Below are 23,857 nucleotides of genomic sequence, written 5' to 3' on the forward strand. Positions count from 1 at the left end.
CTGTCTGGAATGACATGAAGAAACAGAACAAACTGAGACAGACTAAGTCCTGAAGAACGGTGGCAACATCTCCAAGATGCCTCAAGAAACCTACCTGCAAAGCTACCTGAAAAACTATGCGCAAGTGCACATAGGGCAAAAGCTGCTTTAAACGCAAAAAATGCTCACACCAAATGTGGATTTAATTTAGTTAATAGAAGTTAATTGATAAAGAAAATCTACTGGGCTGCCCTTGGCTAAAGATTTTTCTGGTCGACTAGTAGTCGTTCCTTTGAAGCATTAGTCGACTAATCGCATGTTTATTAATAAACAATTTAAATCATAATAATGAGCCTTTAATTGCCTACATTGCATAATAAGTGCTCAAGCGCATGCATAGTTAAAGCTTGCCACGGCACACCGGCAAAAGTAATAATTATAAATGTGTCAGGGAAAAACAGTAAAGAGGCTGCATTAACGTTTTAATAATTCATTGATAAACTAGCGCTTTCTTTGTTTTCGGTTTAAGAGATGAAGTCGGTGACACTGACTTGTCATCTCCGCAGTAGTGGATGCACCTGTATAGTGCTGGGCGGTATGACCAAAAATTTATATCACGGTATTTTTCAAAATTATACCGGTTTCACGGAACAAGACGGTATTTTTTTTTCATGCATGACCGGGTGTTAACCATATTTTCTACTGATTGAGAGGAAATACTGCAATATATTGACTTAGAATGCCCTATTTTACTGTCATGATGAGTGAATATTGTCAAAAAATACCACACTAAATAGTGACTAAACACGACCCCTTTTAATACATGTTAACCAGGAGTCACTCTCATTTAATTGCCTGCATAGCCTAATAAGCGCTCAAATGCATGCATAAGCTTGCCACAGTACAGAAGAATTAATGATTATGAATGTATCCACAGTAAAGAGGCTGTATTAACATTTTAAAGGGGTCATATGATGCTTTTTTAAAGATAATTATTTTGTGTATTTGGTGTAACAGAATATGTTGACATGCTTTAATGTTCAAAAAACACATTATTTTTCGAGACTTTAGTCTTTGCCTACTTCAGGGATCTTATCTATGCACAATCAGCTTGTAACACTCCAAAGAGAAAGGAAAACTTGAAATCGCATCATATGACCCCTTTAATAATTCATTGATAAACTAGTGCTGTTTTTGTTTTCAGTTTAAGAGATGAAGACGGTGACACTCGTCATCTTTGCAGTAGTGGATGCGCCTGTCTGCATGTTTCATACACGGATAATCTGAAAATATTTTTTTCATTTGAATTGGTTTATTTGAAAGTAGACATTTCGCTCTCTAGATATATTTTTTTCATGTCTGTAAGACAAATATACATGGAGTTTCGTGCTCAAGTTCACAGAGATTGAGACGCCAGAAAGGGCATCCTGTATGCTTTCATTATTTTACAAAAGCGCAATGTTTTGTTGTTATTGTGACTGCACACAAATAAACGTAGAGTCTTTAAGGATTCAAAAGATGCATTACTCTTATCTGTATGACCAAAAATGAGGGAGTATTTTAAGATCAAGTGAGCGCACCAGCGCATCCATTTGTCATGCAGTGAGTGCGCTACTGTTCAGCTTCCACACTCTGCACAGACACTTGAACATTTTTCCACGTTAACATTAGATTGTGCGGCCATGTAAAGTTGCTCCTACTTGCGTATTTTAGAGGTTACGCCATATTTGAGGTCGATGAATGATAGGCGAACATTTGGATGTCCTTCCTGATGTACCGTATTACCACATAGACCAGCCATTAACGATCTGCATGACTTCGCCAATGTGGATTTTTATTTATTTGTTTATTTTTTGCGACTAAGTGACTAATAAAATTTTGGTCGACCAAGCCTCTTCTGGTCGACTAATGGTTAGTCGACTATTAGGGGGCAGCCCAAAAAATCTATTTATGACATTATTTTTGACAGCATCCTCATTTTACAGCATTTTAACACAAGTGCCTAAAACTTTTACCAGTACTGTAGCTTTGCAGGTAGGTTTTTTGAAGCATCTTGGAGACGTTGCCACAGTTCTTCAGTATTTAGTCCGTCTCAGTTTGTTTTTGTTTCTTCATGTCATTCCAGACAGACTGGATTATGTCTGGATCTGAAAGACGCGTACTTGCACATACAGATAGCCCCGCATCACAGGCGATTCTTGAGATTCCCCTTCGAGGGAGTGGCTTATCAATATACGGTCCTTCCTTTCGGACTGTCTCTGGCTCCCCATACTTTTGCGAAGTGCTTGGACGTGGCTCTTTCCCCTCTGAGGCAGAGGGAAATCCGCATTCTCAACTACCTCAATGACTGGCTCATTTTGACCCAGTCGGAGGCAGAATTGATATCTCACAGGACCCTCCTCCTCAGCCACTTAGAGTGCCTGGGACTCAGGGTCAATTTTGCCAAGAGCGCGCTGTCCCCCAGCCAGCGAATATAGTTCCTGGGGACAATTCTCGACTCAGCTCGGATGAGAGCGGTAGTCATACCAGAATGTGTTCTGGCCATGCAGCAGCTTGCGGCCTCCTTCAAGATCAGAGCCTCTCACCCTCTCAAGACGTTTCAGAGGATGCTGGGCCTCATGGCCGCAGCGTCTCCAGCACTACAGCTGGGCCTGCTTCATATTCAGCACTGGCTGAAACCACGAGTTCCATCCCATGCATGGCATCACGGACACCTACTTATCAAGGTTGAACCAGGCCTGTGTAACAGCCCTGGCCCCTTGGAAGAACTCTCAGTGGATGGAACAGGGCATGGCCCTGGGGATGGTTTGCAGGAGAAAGGTTGTCTCAACAGATGCTTCCAACACAGGTTGGGGAGCTCTGTGCGACAGCAAACTGACTTTCGGCCATTGATCGAAAGTGGAGGAAGGGCTTCACATCAAGTGCTTGAAAGTGCTAGCAGTGTCGGGCCTGTAAGTTCTTCCTGCCAGACATAAAGGGACACCAAGTGTTGATCCACTCGGACAACATGTCTGCGGTATCCTACATAAATCACCAGGGAGGTCTCTCCTCGAAGCACCTCTTCATTCTGGTAGAGCGCCTTCTGGAATGGGCTCAACTTGCGCTCGCTGAAAGCAGCGCATGTACCGTGCAGATTGAACCGAGGAGCAGACATGCTATCACGGAGCAAGGTCCCCTCAGTGGAGTGGATGCTCCATCCACAGACGGTTCAGAAAATCTGGGAGATCTTTGGCAAGGCGGAGGTAGACTTTTATGCAGATCCAGCTCTGAGCAAGAGTTTTGACCGTAACACAGTCAAACTCGTCAGGTCGGTTTACTTGTGTGCTCTCGGCCTGTGAAGTGCCAATGCTGTACGAGTCCTCTGGAACGATCACCCAGGCCGGTCATGACCTCTGTGAGTTTAGCCCGTTTTCGCCTTGGAGATTTATTGTTATACTTCCCTATGGGCACTGGGTGCTTAAGGAAGTTATATATATGTGCAGTCGTTCCTCTACCATACCACGGCGTGATTGTACTGGTTCCCATAGCGTCTTAGCAGATGCAATAAGAGTGACGTATCGATAGGGAGCGTACTCGGTTACTAACGTAACCTCGGTTCCCTGAGATACGGGAATGAGTACTGCGTTACTAGCTGTGCTATGTAGCTGCATGACTCCGTCATCGCTTCAGTCGGAGTAACCTGAGGATCCTGTGGCGAAGCACCCGCTTATATAGCCAGATAACCCCACCCATACTGGCGGGCTTCTTAGCCATAGGCTCATGCAGCTCTGCTTTAACATGTCTAAAAGCCAAAGGAACAAAAACATCAACCAATAGGCAACATAGTGTTTTCTTTAGTGCATTCTGTCCCTTTAATCAGTGTGAACATCCTTTATCCACATATGTGCATTTAGTAGACAATATATTTTCTGCATTTGAGTGTGCATATATTTGTCTCTTTATAGTGTCATGCAGGGCCGGATTTATGCATAGGCATAATTTATCAATTAAATAGTTTCGCAGCTGAAAAGTTACGTGACATTTCTCAGTAGCGAGGTTCTTGAAGCAGTTCAAAGATTCACTATTAGTAGACGCTGCTGCTGAATACTGCTGAGAGACACACAATACGCAGGTATTCTTAATCTCTCTCTCTCTCTCTCTCTCTCTCTCTCTCTCTCTAATAACTGTGTTACTGCATTAATAACTGCGTTAGCCTGCATATCAATGGCTCAAGCCTCTGTTATTAGCTCTAAAATTACATTTTGGAATTTGCAACGGAAGTATTGGGATGAGGTGCGTAAAAAATTAGCTAGTTCAACACACACGAGATTTCAGGACGGAAACATGTCAAATGTCTCGAAAGAAATCATCTGAACAATGTGTGATTGTGACTCCAGGCCGTTAAAATTATTAGAGAAATAATGCACTCCCGAAGTGGTTATGTGGCCACATCGCCTATTAATTCTTTCTCAGTTCTCAAACAAATTAAGAACTACATTCGATTTTTATTGACTGAACGCAAGCGCATATTGCAATAGAAAACACTGTAAAAAAAAAAACGGTTTCCACTGATTAAGAAATATTTTTGTTTGCTTGGGTGGTAATATTAGGCCTATTATATTAATAGGGAAGGGGGGCCCAAAAATGTGTTTTGCCTATGTCACGAAAAGAGGTAAATCCGGCCCTGGTGTCATGTGCAGTGAGTCTTTGTGCATTTCTTTGTGTGGGTATGTCCTTTGCCCACTTGTTTTGCCTCTCAGTGGAAATACTGATGTCCATAGTGTCTGAAATGGTTTGATCTCTCCTTGTTTCTCTTTTCCATCGTTCATTCTTTTCCATTTGAAAAAGTCCTTCTAGAAGAAGTAGTCACTGGTGTTGTTGCAATCTGTGCAGTTCCATCAGGTCCATCCATCCCATAGTGAATCTCAGGGTTTCTAAATCTTTTTGGCCTGGTGATCTGGATCTTGCATTTCTGAAAGTCTTTGGATTTCTAGTTCTGGTGATCATCCTGTTCTTTAAGAAGTCCCTTTCCTTGTGGAAGCCCCCTGGCTTCATTAGTTCTGCTGTCCTTCTTGTCCTTCAAATGACCAGATCATCTTTCTCCAGGAGGTTACACATTTCAGACAACATCTTAGTGATTATATCTTAAAAACAAGAACAAAAAGAAGAGGTTGCCCCCCCCCCCCCACTTTTCCCCAGAATAATTTTCTCACATTTAAAACATAAAATCTACATAAATGTAATCACAGAATGCAATTAAATAATTTCTAATAAATTACATTTCAATTTCAATGCCATTAACACATTTCTCAAATGATAAAGAATCACCATTTTGATAGAAAACATATTTTTCCAAAATATGGTACTATTATAAAACAATTCCTCCAATTCACATCAGCATCTGCTTATGACTGAGCTGCAGTCATGTTGTTCGTGTAGTGCTGTGTCTGTCAAGTTGTGAATGGCTTCTTCCTTATTTCCTTTTACCAGTGCCAACTGGGTTTCTAAACTGCCTTTCCTTCACAATAGTCCATCTTTCTTTTGTGTGACACTGTCTTGTCTTGTGCCACCTCCTTCCACATGCAAAACAAACAAATTCCTGATCTTTCCTACTTCTCTCCAAACAGTGCCTTGCTATGTGATCATCCTTTCCACATGCATGACAGACAAAGCTTTGATGAGGTCTCTCATTGTCTTGACAATGTCTAGCAATGTGACCAGCTTTTTCACATACATAACAAATGGATGTCCAGATTCTGCAGCTTTCATTTGAATATTTGCATTGAAATAGTGTCATTTTGGAAATGATTTGTTCGTATGGCGTATTTACATCTGTCTGCAGAGCAATGGCTTCCCACATGTGCAGTTAATGCAGACTTAAACATGAGGTTTTGTTTAGATGTATTTTACACACCACTGTAACAGCTAAACCTTTCCCACAACCTGGATGCAAATGGCATAGGATTCTCTTCAGTTTCCATTGTCACCTCAGTTATCTTTCTCAAGTTAACCAAATCAGTCCCAACAACTCTAAGTAGAGCTTCTCTCTTTGTGCCTGTGTCTGCTCTTTTGTTGCTAACCTCCTGTGAGAGAGCACTAGTTAATGAGCGAGAAAGATAATAAGTCTACAAGCTTCTGTGTCTGACACACTATAAATGTTTACTACCTTCTCCAGTTTTGACAAGAACTCTAAAGGATCCATATTATCAGAGTCAAAAGTACCCACTGCTGTAAAAAGACTTTGAATGTCCATAAAAGATGGCTGTCTTATAACAGCTTGGCCATTTTCATAAAAATTGTGAAGTGGCATGTGGCCAAGTATGGTGACCCATAATAGGAATTAGTGCTCTGCATTTATCCCATCCAAAGTGCACACACACAGCAGTGAACACACACACACCATGAACACACACCCGGAGCAGTGGGCAGCCATTTTTTGCTGCGGCGCCCGGGGAGCAGTTGGGGGTTCGGTGCCTTGCTCAAGGGCACCTCAGTCGTGGTATTGAAGGTGGGAGAGAGCGATGTACATTCACTCCCCCCACCTACAATCCCTGCCGGTACGAGACTCGAACCCGCAGCCTTTGGGTTACCAGTCCGACTCTCTAACCATTAGGCCACGACTTCCCCCCTAAGGAAACCTCTCTCCATTACCAGTCTGCCTTGTTTGCACTGGTTCTATTGGGAACCTCACAGAATCATCTAAAGCAGGGGTCTCAAACTCAAATTGGCTGGGGGCCATTGCTGTGATTGACACCTCATAGGAGGGCCATTTTAACATTCAAGCACAACAAGAAAGCGGAACATTTCTGAAAATTTACTTAACATTATTTCTAATTTACTTCAAATTCCATTGCTAAAATATTTTTGTCAAACTTAACACAGTTTGAGACCCCTGATCTAAAGGCTTCTTTGCAGTTATTCTCACCAACTGTCTAGTTGTCACTTCAAACAAACATCTAAATGACTCCCTCTCTGATTCGGCCATTTAAATTTATTGTCTCAGTTTTACTGTCTGTTCCTTCAAAAGACATGACATTTACACTGACTTGAGTTTAACAACTTGTTTTCTGTTCTCTAATATTTTCTTAGTTACCTTGTATGAGACAAAAAAGCTTGAAGTGCAATCAAATATTCATGTTGCGATTAATTGCTAATGCTTTTATTTAAATGTCATTTAAATAAACAAATATTCGTTTTTTTATGAGCCCAAATATTCGAATACAATATTTTTTGAATAATGCCCATCCCTTGCTTGTTGTTCTGTATCACCACTACCTCCTCTTGCTTATCCTGTAGTCTTCGGATTCTATTTATCTGGGTCCGTATTTATCAAGACCCTGTGAATTACTCGCAAGAACACTGCTAAGAATTGAATTGATGATTCATGACACTTTTCTGTGCCACAAATGGGATTTTGCATGACGACATAGGCATGGACCAGTCACTGAATAGATTTCCTTATTTAAGAATATTCTCAGATAAATTCACATTGAATGATGAAATTCCTAAGAGGAGTTTACATTCAACATACATTTGACAATAAAGGATTTTCAAGAGAATACATTATGATATACACATTGAAAATGAAAGATAAACACGTTTTCCACCATGTCTTAATTACAAATTTTAAACCGGTGTGCTGTTAGTGTTGGGGCGATATGCTCAATTGTCATATTGTCCTAGCGTCAGCCTGTGAGGTCACCGATACACAATATTATCGTGATAATTTATTTAATTATTTATTAACTTGGTTTCATTGCCGGAAAGTGAACCAACTCCTGCATAACACCGCAAGCGTGAGCTTCACGTCAGCTTCACGTTAGCGTTACTACAGCGTCACTACAGCTGCAGACTTGTGAGAGGATTCACATTGGAAGCGTTTGTACGTCACATCAGCGGCTCCAAAGCTGCATATTTCTTTACAAAGTTGAACAGTTATAAACCTGAAAGTTTTAAAGTCTTAAGTTTGTTAACATGGGGATTCACATGTTAACACGGGGATATGCACGTAAAAGGTGAACAACAACAGCTCCGATCATGTCGTTTCAGTCATATTTTGATATACAGTAGAACGTGCTATTTATAATGTCATTTTTATAATACACCATTCTTTCACCCAAACTGAATAATTAAAAACAAGCAAAAATAGACTCAGCGCCGAAACCATTGCTTCAGCGCTGCTCACGCGACGCTCCTGCTTGATGCTCACACGCTGATCCTGTTCCCATTGTGAACGCACTCATTTGTTAACATGAATGCCGAAAAAAGTATGTGCTGCTCACGCTTGCTGTGTGAAACCAGTCTTAGGAAAAAGCAGCCTAATGTTTTTAATATGACTGAATTTGTATTTAACATGATAACAATTTAATAGAAACATTGTAAGTTACTACTTCCTCAGTTATTCAAAAAGCAAATAACATTTGCTTTTTGAAAATGAGCAAAGAACATTTACATTACCGAAGAACATCATAACTGACTTCAGTCTAGCATGAGTATTATGCACTTTAAAAAAAAACTCCTGTTATAATCAGTGAAGCTGTATGATGTATACACTGACTGCACACATCTGCGGTGCGTTACAGCTCCGACACGGCCACCGGAACTGATCGCGGCCACTCTAGTCAATGCTTGCATTTATACCAGCCACGCCGCGGTACGTTTCTGAAGCGTCTCCGAGCTGCATCAATAAAGATAGGTTCCTACTGTATTTTTGATGAACAATAAATAATCATAATAATCGTCTTGCTATCGTCAAAGACATCAGCAACAGGCAATATCTCTGACATGATACTATCGTCTATCTGCACAAACATAAAATGATCTGCCTATATATAGCCTAGATTTTATGATATAATCAGCCACCATGGATTCTAAAAGAAAATCGAACTGGCGGGAGGAAGAAGTGCTACTGCTTGCTGAATTAGTCGAACAGCGGAAACATGTTATAAAAGGCCAGTTCAGCCCAACATTAACCAGAGCTGACAAGAAAAAGTCAATTTGCAAAAAGGCCTATTGTAAGAGTGATTCTTAGCTTTAAGAAATTTGATAAGTTGATTTTATACTTAAGTTTGAAAGTAGGAGTAAATTTCATGAATTCTCAGCACTTAAGACTAAAATGGCACTTTGAGAAGCTTGATAAATACGGGCTCTGGTCCTTTGGTGGAGTTAATTCCCACTACAATATGGCACTGATCAACTGAGTCATCTTATTTTTATATTAATTTACATTGGCCTTATTCTCTCTGAAGGGAGACACAAAATGTATTATTACATTTGTACTAGATATCATATCACAACTTAAGATACAATGATGTCTAGCATCAATGATACTAGACTTATGTCTGTTGCCTGGTCATATTACCAACTGTAAGTAAAAATCCTTCATTTTCAACCTGACAAAACATATTTTACTATTTTGGAAAAAAAAAATGGCATGTCATAGTTTCATGCTTTCGAAGATTTGTTTTTCCCCCTTACCAAGGCCAAAGTGCATGCTTAAACTCCAATAGATTAAAATGTGTATAGACCTCTGAAGAGATACATTCCAGCTACCGCTCGAGAAGAGATGTATGTGCAGGGTTAAGGTTAGGAGAAGTGTATATTTATTAGCTGTGCTTCAACACACCTAAACTGACATTCACTGGATCTGAAGATGAACTTGTGGGTCAAGCCATAAGAGATTGGGTTCACTGACCACTGGTTGGGGAAAAGGTTTCTGCAGCACATCAGGTCTCACAACCCATGTGTCTACTCTTTGTTGCTATGGCAACACAATTACGGTCTGTAGATTGAGATTCCAGAGTCATTTAAAATGTGTTCCCTGAGTAACAATACAACAACGTTTATTTATAGAGCACATTTAAACACAACCAAGGTTGACCAAAGTGCTTTACAAATAATAAAACACAAATAAAATAAAAGATTAACAAGGAAATCAACAAACTAATAAGATCAGCACAGTACAGTACAGAAGAGTACAGTTGAAAAAAAAAAAAAAAACAGGAAACATACTAAGGAGTGTTATAAGCCAGGGTGAAAAAATATGTCTTTAGATAGGATTTAAAAATACTAATAGATGGGGCACTATTAGTAAAAATACTAATAGATGGAGTACTAGGAGAGATTTTAGATGCTACTTATAAGTGGAATGGATACGATGGCGCCGACGGTGATGGCTGCCTCCATGGCGTGCTCCGCAGTTGTTTTTATGTTTTTGTTAGTTTGTCCTGTCTTTAGTTATATCCCTGCAATCAGTTTCACCAGAGACGAATTGCTGGACATTCGGAAGTACACACCACCCGATATTTCACCGGTTTTCGACTATTCTGATGTTTGGCTGGACATTGTAGTCGGGGGAGCTGTGGCGCTGATCAATCGCTTCAGGACACGCAGACAGGGGAAGCGAGCCGGCGCGCTCGTCAAGCTCAGACAGCGCGGATTCAGGATGCCGTTGCCGAGCATCCTATTTATACACTTATACACTTATTTATCTAACACTCATACTCAGTCTACACCTAAAATTTGCACATAATATACAGTACCTGTACATACAAAACTGTCTATTGTAATATACCTGCACATACAATTGTCGATTTATATATTTTTATTCCTTATTTACTTGTTCTATTTTTTTATTTTTTATTATCTGTGTTTTTTGTTCTGTCACTGTCATTCTGTTACACTGTGGAAGCTTCTGTCACGAAAACAAATTCCTCGTATGTGTAAACAAACCTGGCAATAAAGCTCATTCTGATTCTGTTTCTGATTCTGAAGTGTGTCTAAAAAGGATGCTTATTGATCGTATATAGAAACATTATGGGCCTTTTTGATACTATGAGATCAGGTTCAATACTTCAGTACTTAGCTCAGGTCTGTTTTTTCAGAAAATGCAATATGCCATGTTTAAGTGTAAATTTACCTCCAAAAGCACTCTATATGGTAATGTATTGTTGACTTTTAGAGCATTGGTAGCTGGTAGTGGCTATTATTCCATGTTGGACCATAGATGAACAGATCATTCTTCAATACTTTGAATATGTCTTGCTTACTGTAAAACACAGACCAGCATTGCAGTTCCTCTACAGGAAATCAAAGCCAATACTTATTTTCTCACTTTGTGGCATGACAGGTTCTTTGGCAAGCACCTTCATTGCATCAGATGCTTGAAACGGCTGCTTTCAGTTGAGTCATAAAGCTGTAAATTCGCAAAACAAAAATCAGCTACCAATCTCAGAAAGGACAGTGAAAAAGTTGACAAATGAAAGCTATTCATTGATAGCAGTAAATTTAGAAGGTGTTTTAATAAAGTCACATATTGTTTAATGTCAGGAGTGTTGAATTTGAGTGATTTTGTTTTAGAGAAATAACTGTTTCCATGTGATGGCTATAACAAATTGCAACTAAAAAATAAGTTCAGGAAATGAGAAATTCTCTCTCTCTCTCTCTCTCTCTCTCTCTCTCTCCCTTTTTTGTGAAAAAAAAAAACATTTAAAGGTTTTTTGCCAGTTTATATGACTGATTATATTCTAGTTTCATGTCTCTGTCATAGTATTTTCCTTCTCAAATAATTTAAATTCAAATCATTATTTATTTATTTTTATTTTTATTTTCATTAAAGTAGCCATGCCATAAATGGGATAATGTACAGTCAGCCTGTCAGGGTTTATTTTGTAGTAATGGCTGCCTGACTGTACATTATTCCTCAAACCCTGAAACAGGTTAGGGATTGTGTGGTAATAAAAACAATGAAAATAAATTAAACTTTGAATAATTTGATAAATAGTAAGCCACTTCTGCTTCTCCTCCTCTTCTAATATCCCTCACCCCATCTCCTTGCTTTTTTTTTTAGGCAGTTTGTTGATTAGTGAAGTAGTCAACCTCCTGGACCAGTCTTCTCTGCAAGCACTAAAGAAAGAGTGTGGCGGTCTCCAGACTCTACTGAAAAACAACTACCAGGTGTTCAGAGGTATTTAGCCCTGTTCTAGCACTCTGTATGCCAGCTACACTGCAAAATTGATTTTCTTAATCAGTATTTTTTCCTCATTGGCAGATATATTTTTTTGAGCAAAAACACAATATTTAGTTTTATTTTTTTAGAAAATGATACTTAATATCTTAAGTCATTTTCACGTTTCGATTCAAGAATGTTTAGATGTTGCCGGCACCAGTAGTCTTGTGGGGGTCCTGAATTCATGTCCTGGCTCATGGACCTTTTCTGATCTCGCCCCCCCTCTCACACTTCCTTTCAACTTACTGTTCTATCAAAATAAAGGCATAAAACGCCAAAAATAAATCTTAAAAAAATGAAAATAAATGGCCAACATTAAGTTACCCTTTAAGAACTCACACTGCATCGGAAACACGTTGGAAATGCCTCTGCGTGGCCGCGTCCTGAAGCATGTGTGAAATCACCTCCTGCACTTTAAGTCACCTCCTCCATGCCAGAGCCTTCCTTTCTTCCCTGATCTCCATGCTGAGGTTGCAAGATTATGGGAAAGGCCATATTCTGCTCATCTTTTCTGCCCCAATGTGTCTAACTATTAGGGATGTAATAATATCAAAATCTCACGATATGATAATACTTTCAGGAGCTGCTAGCTGCGCAGCTCACAGGTGTTCCCCTGTGTAAACTATTCCAACATTTTGGGGCTGAAGCAGCAGGGCTATAGGGCGATGCGCAGGGTTGAACGGACACTTGCCAGCTATCTGTCCCTTGAGTCAGCATTGTCCCTGAAGGCTCCGGCACTACCCACCAAGCTGCTCAGAACAACCTCGGCTTTGGTGGTTGAGGCTTTTTACAGCGACAGGCCAGGCTGGCGCATGCCTGCACACCACAGTGATGTTGCAGGCATCAGAGCATGTGAGCGAAGCGGAGTGGTGTGACGCTCCGCTACATTTTCCGCTCTATGGACGTGCGCTCCACTCAGTCGCTCTAACCGCCCAAGCAAGCGCTCCGTTAATATTCCACTCACGCTCGCCGTAAACCAATTCCCGCTCAGATCCCGCTCCGTTCTGTAAAGAACAAATTTGCGTGCATTATATTAGATTATAAATTACTGCTGCCTATATCTAGCCTACATTCTGTAGGACTACCTATTGGTTCGGGTCAGTTTTTTTTTAAATAATATTTTAATAGGCCTAAGTGGTGTAGGCTAATCTCACGCTCCGCTCCGCTCACATGCTCTGGCAGGCATACCAGGTTGACCTGCTTAGGGACCTGGATGAAGCTGAACGAATTGGCTCTGATGACATCAGGGAGCTGCGGAGGGCCGCAGATTTGTCTCTCAGGGCCACTAAGGAAACGGCCATAGCTGTTGGTCGTTCCATGGCAGCCTTGGTGGCCACGAAGAGGCATCTCTGGTTGAACCTGTCAGACATGAAAGATAAAGACAGGTTCTTCCTTTTGGACATCCCACTTGTTCCTTCGGGCCTCTTCGGTGATGCAGCGAGCTTTGTCGTCAAGAGGTTCCAGGAGGGTAAGAAGCAGGCAGTGGCATTGCAGCGGTTCCTCCCCCGCCGACTCCAGGTCTCAGGGGCTGCTGGACAAGAGCAGCTGTCCTCTAGCTTCTCATATAGGGTGCAGCATAAGAAGAGTGTCGCTTCCCGAGCTCCCCCTCAGAACCATCAGGGGTCGGGCGGCTCTCTCAGCCAAAGCTGAAGGTTGTCAACTGGACCCAGTTAACTGCCAAGTTGGTTCAGTGCTGGAGTTCCAGCAAGAACGCTTCCCCACAGGGTTATCTCCCTCCACTCTTCAAGTCCCCCTGTAGTGAAATCAAGTTTTTTATGTTGTTTATTTGTCTATGTGGTGTTTTTAATATGCTTTTAGACAAACCATGTGCCAATCTATTAATCAACACCATTGCTGAGTATTTTCTCCTTAAAACTCTAATTTGCATATTCATAGATCCGCGTATAGTAAATGAGGCAAGGGTGTAGAGTTACATTCAAGCTATTTTAAGGCATGAGAAAATTATTTTCAGAAGAAAAAACATTTAAATATGTCATTTTGATGATCAAAGATAAGTTTTAAGGGATAAAATATTTGACTACAGGGGGACTTTAAGGTATACATGGCAGCTATATCTGCTTACCATGCCCTTTTGGAACCTGTTGGTAACACGTTTCCTTCTTGGTGCTTTGAGGCTGAGGCCTGCAATATGCACTAGGGTCCAGGCTTGTGATCTGGCCATGGTCTAGACGAGCTAACTAAGGCCCCTTTTGAACCTTTAGAGGATGTTCCGGAAAAGTTCTTGACACTAAATACAGTGTTTCTATTAGCCATCTCATCTCTCAAGAGAGTTTGTGACCTTCAGGCCCTTTCCATGGCCCCATCATGTCTTGACTTTGTACTTGGAATGGTGAAAGACTTATTGCACCCAAGGTTGGGCTATCTGCCGAAGGTGCCCACTCTTGTTCCACAACCCAATAGTGCTGCAGTCATTTTGTCCTGCTCTCTTCCGGGAGCCAGACCAGGAGAAGTTTATTTTGGTGTGTCCAGTTTGAGCACTGGACACCTGCATCCACAGAGCTGCCTTGTGGAGGGAAAACTGATCAACTTTTCGTCTGCTTTGGTCTGCCCAAGAGAGGTCTCCCAGCGACTAAACAGGTGGACATTAACCCTTTAGAACCTAAAGCTAAAATAGGCCGTTTTCACTCATTTTGTTTTTTTTTAGTATAAAATTATAACACAATGTGGTATCTTCAAGTGCAAGGTGTCTTTTTTTCAGAAAATGATTGGCTTTCAGGAAATTACAGTTATTGTACGTTATTGTGTGTAGTGAGTTAGTAAATTTAAATAGACAAAAAAATTAAAAACGGGAAGAAATTTTACTGCTTTTTATTTAGAAAAATTCAGTGAACTGAATTTAGAAATTCAAACTCATGAACGAAAGATTCTAATGCCTCAATCTTGAAAAAGGAACTATAATACATATATACAAGTCTTTTTGGGACACTGGATTGCACAGAGTTTTCACTCAGGAGGCATTTGTTTTACCCCAGTTCTCCAGGTGTTTTTGGATCCTTCAATCCAGTCATTTAAATGTGGTGCTCTCTGAAGCTGTCTAACTGCAAGCATAGTCCCACATCACATTCCTGGCACTTCCATGGGGTGCTCCTTTTGCATCGTATGCAACGACGCCGACCCATGCTGGCCCTCTCTGAAAGGTTTTGAGTGTTACTCACAGGAACAGGCAGATGATCACATCTCTCTCTCGGGCTGCCATCGAGGGGAACACCTGTGAGCTGAGCAGCTAGCAGCTCCTGAAAGTTTTGCCGTGTCATGTGCTTGTCATGGTGGATGGCACACAGCTCTTTGTGTAAAATGAAGCTGTTGGTCACTGCAATGTCTAGGAAGTGCTGGAAAATTGTCATGTACCACTTCCGTGTTTTACGGTGCACTTGAGTGTCACTCACAGGAACAGGCAGATGATCGCATCTCTCTCTCCGGCTGCCATCCAGAGGAACACCTGTGAGCTGCGCAGCTAGCAGCTCCTGAAAGTTTTGCCGTGTCATGTGCTTGTCATGGTGGATGGCACACAGCTCTTTGTGTAAAATGAAGCTGTTGGTCACAATGTCCAGGAAGTGCTGGAAAATTGTCATGTACCACTTCCGTGTTTTATGGCTTTGTCATGTACCACTTCCAGCTTGGCTTTGTCCAAGCTTCACGATGTGCTCAGCGGTTACATTAACAAACATCCTGACGCTGCTTTTATCATCGCGGGGGACTTTAACAAAGCCAACCTCAGGCAGGTCATGCCGAACTTTTATCAACATATATCCTGTCCAACTAGAGGTCCGAATACACTGGATCATTGCTACTCTCAGTATAAGAATGCCTATAAAGCTCGCTCACTACCGGCTTTTGGCAAATCGGACCATGCCGCCATTTTCCTCACACCGGAATATAAACAAAGGCTCGTTCAAGAACCCCCGGTGCAGAGAGTAGTGACGCGCTGGTCCTCCCACTCAGAAGCTATGCTACAGGCGGCTCTTGATGACGTCGACTGGGAAATAAAAATCTTGAATCTTGAATCTTGAATCTTATGGTGCACCGAATTTGTTCCGAGCATCTGGTCAGAGGTGTCGCTTTATTGTACTGCTGAACTGATGTTGGCCTGGGAACAGCGACCTTCTCTTTTCACCCATCCTCTGTCGTATGCCACCTAGCACGGTCTTCCCGCTGTACACTGTGTGGAGAGTTGTGCACATGGAGACCTCCCTTGTGTCCATCCACTTCACAAACAAAAGGACATCATCTCTGATCCAGTGAATGGAGCCTCTTGGTGAACTTTTGTTCAGGGCATTTTGTTTGGTTGAGGGAACACCAACTCTTCCTTATCGATAAGTTCCACATGCACCGAATCCCAGCTGGTGCAGATGTCGAAAGAGGAGAGGGCTTGTGAAGAAATTGTCACAGTAAATCACATCAAACACATCAAAAGACAGGCTTTTCCCAGATGCAAATTTTGACTTCCCAGTGTAGATTTTGAAGTCAATGGTGTAGCCGTTGACATCAGCTAACACAAAAAGTTTTATGCCCCACTTAGTAGGCTTGGCCTTCATATATTGCTTGAAGGATATCCTGGCTTTGGTGGCAATCATCCTCTCATCAACAGAAATGTGCTGTCTAGGGTGGTAAATAGACATGCACCTGTTCCTCATAATGTCCAAGACTGGTTGCACTCTGCGGAGACAGTCATATTCCTCTGTGCCCCTTTTCTTGTTATTCTCTGCATCTTCCATTGGATCACTGATGTGCAGATTGCAGGAGATTGCTAAGAAACGATCCCTGGACATCACAGTAGCAGGAAAGGGAACATGAAACACCAGTGTAGATTTTGAAGTCAATGGTGTAGCAATTGACATCAGCTAACACAAAAAGTTTATGCCCCATTTAGTAGGCTTGGCCTTCATATATTGCTTGTAGGATATCCTGGCTTTGGTGGCAATCATCCTCTCATCAACAGAAATGTTCTGTCTAGGGTGGTAAATAGACATGCACCTGTTCCTCATAATGTCCAAGAGTGGTTGCACTCTGTGGAGACCAGTCGTATTCCTCTGTGCCCCTTTTCTTGTCATTCTCTGCATCTTCCATTGGATCATTGATGTGCAGATTGCAGGAGATTGCTAAGAAACGATCCCTGGACATCACAGTAGCAGGAAAGGGAACATGAAACAAAGTCTTCTTCCTCTAGAAGTCCCTCACTTTTGTCAGATCCATCACACCCATGTAGAGAAGCAGACCTATGTACTTCATTTCTTCAGGGTATACATCAGCCCCTGTGAATTTCCTACCCCTCTCCAGATTTCTCACCGCATTCTTGTTTGTGTTTCACATGGGCTGAATAAATAAATAAGTATACCCTGAATAAATAAGTACGTAGGTCTGCTTCTCTACATGGGTGTGATGGATCTGCCAAAAGTATTAAAAGTAAAAGTTTTAATATTACACAAAGATAACCTGAGTAAATACAAACTGCAGTTGCTACGGCTGCTACGGCTACGGCTGCGACCACGGCCCCGGCCCCTCTGAGGTGGTGTTGCAATTGTTGTGGTTGTTGTGGATGCTTCTTCATAGGCAACTGGAGAAGCCACACTGGGGAAAAAAATAGAAGCATGTGTTACAAACTCACTATATATTCATAAAAATACTTTTCATTATAAAGCAATTTATTAGTAAGAGCAAAATTTAAAAAAAATTAACTATAATAATATTACAATAACAATGAAATATCAATAAAAATAAAGTCTGCAGTTGCTTACACACAGGCATGCAAACACATGCATGTACAGTACACACACATGCACACAAGCATGTACACACATACACACCTATACAAAAACATGCAGATATACACATGCACACATACATGCACGCATGTACACATGTACTACATATACATCTTGGGTGCAAACTCAAACAAGAATGTGGCGAGTAATCTGGAGAGGGGTAGGAAATTCACATGGGCTGATGTATATTCTGAAGAGATAAATAAGTACGTAGGTCTGCTTCTCTACATGGGTGTGATGGATCTGCCAAAAGTGAGGGACAATTTTCCAGCACTTCCTGAACATTGCAGTGACCAACAGCTTCATTTTACACAAAGACATGCATGCACACCAAGCACACACATATACACACACACACACACACACACACACACACACACACACAAATATACAGATATACACATAAATGCATGCATACACACACAAACGCGCGCATGCATGTACACACATTCGCATACACACGCACACATACACATGCACACTCACATATATATATATATGGCTTTTGCCTTGGAACTCTCCCATGGATGCCGTTTTTGCCCAGTCTCATTCTTATTGTTGAATCATGAACACTGACCTTAATTGAGGCAAGTGAGGTCTGCAGTTCTTTAGATGCTGTTCTGGGTTCTTTTATGACCTCTTGGATGAGTCGTCGTTGTGCTCTTGGAGTAATTTTGGTAGGCTGGCCACTCCTGGGAAGGTTCACCACTGTTCCAAGCTTTCTCCATTTGTGGATAATGGCTCTGACCGTGGTTCGCTGGAGTCCCAAAGCCTTAGAAATGGCTTCATAACCCTTTCCAGACTGATACATGTCAACTATTTTGTTTCTCATCTGTTCTTGAATTTCTTTAGATCGCGGCATGATGTGTTGCTCTTTAAGCATGCTTCTCTTTGTCAGACAGGTTCTATTTAAGTGATTTCTTGATTCAACAGGTCTGGCAGTAATCAGGCTTGCGTGTGGCTAGTGAAATTTAACTCAGCTTTCTAAAATAATGTGGTTAATCACAGTTCTTTCATGATTTAAGAGGAGGGGCAATTAATTTTTCACGTAGGGCCAGGTAGGTTTGGACAGCTTTTTTCCCTTAATAAATTAAATTATCATTTAAAAACTGCATTTTGTATTTACTTGCATTATCTTTGCGTAATATTAAAATTGGTTTGATGATCCGAATCTTTTAAGTGTGACAAATATGCAAAAAATGTAAAAAAACAGGAAGGGGGCAAAAACCTTTTCACGGCACTGTAAGTGTGTGAAACAGTGGTATTTCGAACTGAAACACGGCGTCTATGACTATTTTACTCGCATTTCTCATAGATTCATCAGAAAGAAACATAAGCTTCACTTACCAATCCACATCTGGATCAATGCTAGCAGCATACGCCTCCTCAGCATCTGAATACACAGACTCCGGGTCCGAAGAGTCATGCTCAGCCTCTTCCCAGGTGTCATCAAAGATCAAATCAATCGCCTCCTCTCTTGTAAAATCTTTCTTCGCCATGTTTTTGTCTGTTTTTTAATTATATTTTGCACTCTTAAACTCTCTAATCTGCTGCACTCCGTATCTCCCGCTTCAAATCCGTCCATCCCACTCTCCCCGAAAGCCGCTGTGATTTGCTGATGGAAAGCATGCAATTACCGTATTAAGCCGTATATTGTCATAAAGCGCAAGTTGTCTACTATCAGGAGCAACTGGATTTTTTTCATAGTGCAAACGGTTGGGGAGTTATGATAACATGAATACAGAATGGTTAATTGTGTCGGCACAGACACATCCAGTTTTAATGGGTTAAGCAGGTGGATAGTTGAGGCTATCTCCCTAGCTTACGAGTCCTCTGATGTTCCCTCACCTCTGGGCCCACTCAACTCAAGGTTATGGCAGCCTCTAAAGGCCTTCTTATCTGGTGTTTCTATACACAATGTTTGTGAGGTTGCGGGTTCTACAATGTTTCTACCCTGCTCACCTTCATCAGGTTTTATAACCTAGATGTTGGGACCACTCCAGGTTCTAGAGTGCTTCTGTCTTGAGGTGTGTGCTTTGACTTCACACTAAACAGGCATTCGTCAGTATGGCGGAGTTGGTATTCTTGTTTCCAAAGCGTTTCCAACGCAGCACGAATTCCTGATGGGGAACAACTCTAGGTTACGCATGTAACCATAGTTCTCAAAAGGGAATGAAACTCTGCGTCACCCTGCCATATCTCCTGCATCCCTGTGAGCACTTGTGTCTTCCAATCAGAAGCTAACGCTGTTTACACTGAGTGCCCTTTTAAGCTTCCTGGTCGCTACATCACCCCGCCTGTGATATCTCGCTACTCTATTGGACTGATTTCACGTGTGCTTCAGGACGCGGTCATGCAGAGGCAGAGGAAGTCTCGGTTCCCTTTTTGGAACCATGGTTACATGCGTAACCTAGAGACACTTTTCATCACTTTGAGCTACAGTAGCTCTATTGTCTGACTAACCTCTGCATAACAGGAACAACCCTCAAGAGATGCCGTTTTAGAGATGCTCTGATCCAGTGACCTATCCATCTGTATTAACCCTTGTCAAAGTCATTCAGATCCTTTCACTTGCCCTTTATTCGTGATTCTAATACATAAAATTCAAAAACTGACTGTTCACATCCTGCCTAATATATCCCACTCCTTGAAAGGTGCCACTGTAATCATATAAATCAGTATTATTCACTTCACCTGTCAGTGCTTTTAATGTTGTGGCTGATTAGTGTACATTACTGACACTGTAAACATGTTAGTGTGTGATATTAAAGAAGATGAATAGGAATCCATATTGAAGTGTGAATGTGCTTGGACAGGGTAAAAATAAGCTCCTTATCTCCTAAGAAAATACCACTCTGGTGAACATTGTAGACAAGCTAAATCCTCACAAAATATTACCTCTTTAAAGGAATACTCTTAAGTTCCTGATATGATTCTCATTTCTTAAGGCTTGCAGGTAAATTGTTCTCTGCTTCTGTTTTTCATAGTGGAGGGTGGAAGTGTCTTTATTCGGGACTGGAGGGTGCATACACCGGCACAAAGCTCTCGAGTGAGATCCAAGCGCAAACCCCCTCCCACAGGTGCCCTGAAGACCCGGCTTTGCTGGTTCCACATACACCATCCCCACGGATGCCCTCTGCCCCGAGAGCACTGTGCTTTTGCTCATGGAGAGACTGACTTCAAAAACCCCTGAACATGATTCAGACATGAACAGTAGCTTGTTTTGGAAAAAGAACATATAGAAAAAGAAAAACACTCAAACATATTTTAGTTGAATTTTTAATTATCCCAGGTGCACTGTTTTTCTTAGACATTAGGTTTATTTTTTATTTATGAAAGTAACTGAATTTATTTCTGTTGTATAAGAAACATGAAAAAATGAATCATGTCCAACTGCGTACAGAGTTTATTGTACAAAAAATGTAAAACTTGTGTAATGGGATGCATCAACTTTTGGCAGGAAATCCCCCCACTGGAGCGTGAAGAGGCTTGTGTTTGGCGAGGCATATGCTGTGTAAATGTTAGGAGCATGAATAATTTGGAGGGAAGAGTGGGGGGGTTTTATTCAGCAAAGATTTTTCAATGAAAAAAATAAATAAATGCGTTTTTTTTTTTTTTTACTTTCTACTCTTAAAGGATTCTGAAATAAAATATTTCCAGCTCTGTTGTTGTTTTTTTTATAGATTGAAGACTGAAAAGATTTGCCAGATATGCAGTGGCATTAGCAGCAGCAGAAAGCACTTTTCCTTGTTCATGTATGTGAGAATACAACGTCAAGCGTCACGGATTTTAGAACAGTAAAGTGAATTGGGGATTACCTTATTTGCCCGAAATCTCCAATGCTTTTAATATCTTATGTGGGCAATCATTTCTACATTAACCGCGAACGGATTGCTTTCAGATGCACGCCTCACTAGTGGGGTTGGTTTGCAGTTGGCGTTTCACAGTTGTTCAGTTTTAAGTCAAGGTGAACCCGTATTAACTGTCTTTCATAAATGTCATACTGTCAACAGCCTTACCTATATTCTTCTTCTCGTTTTATGATGAATAACTCCTTAGGAGCATTATCGCCACCTACTGTACTGGATGTCAAGTAAACTTTCATAGGTGATGAGTCTGAAATTTGAGTTAAAAATAAATTAAAAAACCTTTGTTGGATGTTTCCTTTTTTTATAGATTGAAGACTGAAAAGATTTGCCAGATATGCAGTGGCATTAGCAGCAGCAGAAAGCACTTTTCCTTGTTCATGTATGTGAGAATACAACGTCAAGCGTCACGGATTTTAGAACAGTAAAGTGAATTGGGGATTACCTTATTTGCCCGAAATCTCCAATGCTTTTAATATCTTATGTGGGCAATCATTTCTACATTAACCGCGAACGGATTGCTTTCAGATGCACGCCTCACTAGTGGGGTTGGTTTGCCCAGGTGAAAATGGCGTAGTATTAAATGTATTAAAAATATACTTGAAATTCAAGTAGTATGTTTATAATACATTTGTATTCCCAACATGCTTATTTGAAGTGCAATAAAAGTATATTGAATTGCATTTTAATATATTTCTAAAACGTATACTAGAAGTACTTTTGTTTTAAATATATGCTTAGTTATACTTCTAAGAAATATGTTAAACAGAAGCATACTTTTAATGTATTTATAAAAAGTATACTAGAAATACTTTGGTAATAAATATATGCTTAGTTACACTTTTAAGGAATATGCTAAACACATTTCCTAGTTCATGTATGTGAGAATACAACGTCGCGGATTTTAGAACAGTAAAGTGAATTGGGGATTACCTTATTTGCCCGAAATCTCCAATGCTTTTAATATCTTCTGTGGGCATTAATTTCTACATTAACCGCGAACGGATTGCTTTCAGATGCACGCCTCACTAGTGGGGTTGGTTTGCAGTTGGCGTTTCACAGTTGTTCAGTTTTAAGTCAAGGTGAACCCGTATTAACTGTCTTTCATAAATGTCATACTGTCAACAGCCTTACCTATATTCTTCTTCTCGTTTTATGATGAATAACTCCTTAGGAGCATTATCGCCACCTACTGTACTGGATGTCAAGTAAACTTTCATAGGTGATGAGTCTGAAATTTGAGTTAAAAATAAATTAAAAAACCTTTGTTGGATGTTTCCTATTCTCTCCAATCTATGGCGCACTCAGATCACATGCTCATGCTAGCGCTGCGTGTTCAGCTCCTCTAACACTCACAATTAGCTCTTCATGCCCCAGATTAGGTAGAATACTCCCATCCACACATATTATAATCTAGATCCTAAACCTGAGTCATAGATATATTTAATTAGTGCTCTGTATACCGGTCTATCCATTAAACCTTTTCCTAAAATATCTTCATGTGTCAGTCTTTCCTCCCCAAAGTGACTAAATAATATGTCACGATATACACTATATTTACTACACCTAAAAAGTACATGATATACATTTTCAGATACACCACATACATCGCATAACCCATTTTCATGTAAACCCATAAGTGCCAGTGTTGATTTCAACCCTGTATGTCCCAGTCTTAATCTAGACAGCCACACCTCTTCTTTCCTATTTCTTCCCTGACAATTTATCCTCCCTACTGTCTGCGTAATATTATAACACCATCTCCCTGTGCTGCTATTATCCCATCTAATTTGCCATTTATTCATTAACTTTTTCTTTAAAATCGACTTTGCCTCCTTTTTCCCTCCTCCATCATACGAATATTCCCAGCACTCCTCCAGTACTTTACGAATGAGATGAGTACTTACTGATTGTTGAAGATTCACCCAATACGTCATTGTAAATTTTATCCTTCTAAGTTCAAGAGTCATCTCGCCCATTTCTACCCCAATTGCATCTACAGGTCCTTACCTATTTTAATGAGCAACAGAAAATAATATACCCGCTCATACATGTAGCCTACTCGTGCCGCATTGCGGCCCATGTAGTTAATAGTAGGACACTCTTAAACTGGAATTTACTATTTGTGTATTCAGTTGGGCTTACAGCAATTATAGTACTTTCATGTGTAGCAGCAGTAGGGATGTAACGGTATGAAAATTTCTTATCACGATTATAGTGACCAAAATGATCACGGTTATCAG

The 23,857-nt window shown here is 40.8% G+C and overlaps 1 protein-coding gene across 1 annotated transcript in view; it reads left to right on the plus strand.

Moving 5' to 3' along the window:
• LOC107675143 (tRNA methyltransferase 44 homolog) overlaps window positions 1-21,367 on the plus strand; it is a 76,272-nt gene extending 54,905 nt beyond the window's left edge. Inside the window, exons 5-6 of the mRNA XM_016469385.1 lie at window positions 11,807-11,923; window positions 20,736-21,367. Coding sequence (XP_016324871.1) covers window positions 11,807-11,923; window positions 20,736-20,941 — 323 coding nt within the window. The 3' untranslated portion in view covers window positions 20,942-21,367. The remainder of the gene's footprint in view (window positions 1-11,806; window positions 11,924-20,735) is intronic.
• Window positions 21,368-23,857: the final 2,490 nt, after the last annotated feature.

Source organism: Sinocyclocheilus anshuiensis, unplaced genomic scaffold, assembly GCF_001515605.1.
Source record: "Sinocyclocheilus anshuiensis isolate Anshui unplaced genomic scaffold, SAMN03320099.WGS_v1.1 scaffold1672, whole genome shotgun sequence".
Classification (NCBI taxonomy): domain Eukaryota; kingdom Metazoa; phylum Chordata; class Actinopteri; order Cypriniformes; family Cyprinidae; genus Sinocyclocheilus; species Sinocyclocheilus anshuiensis.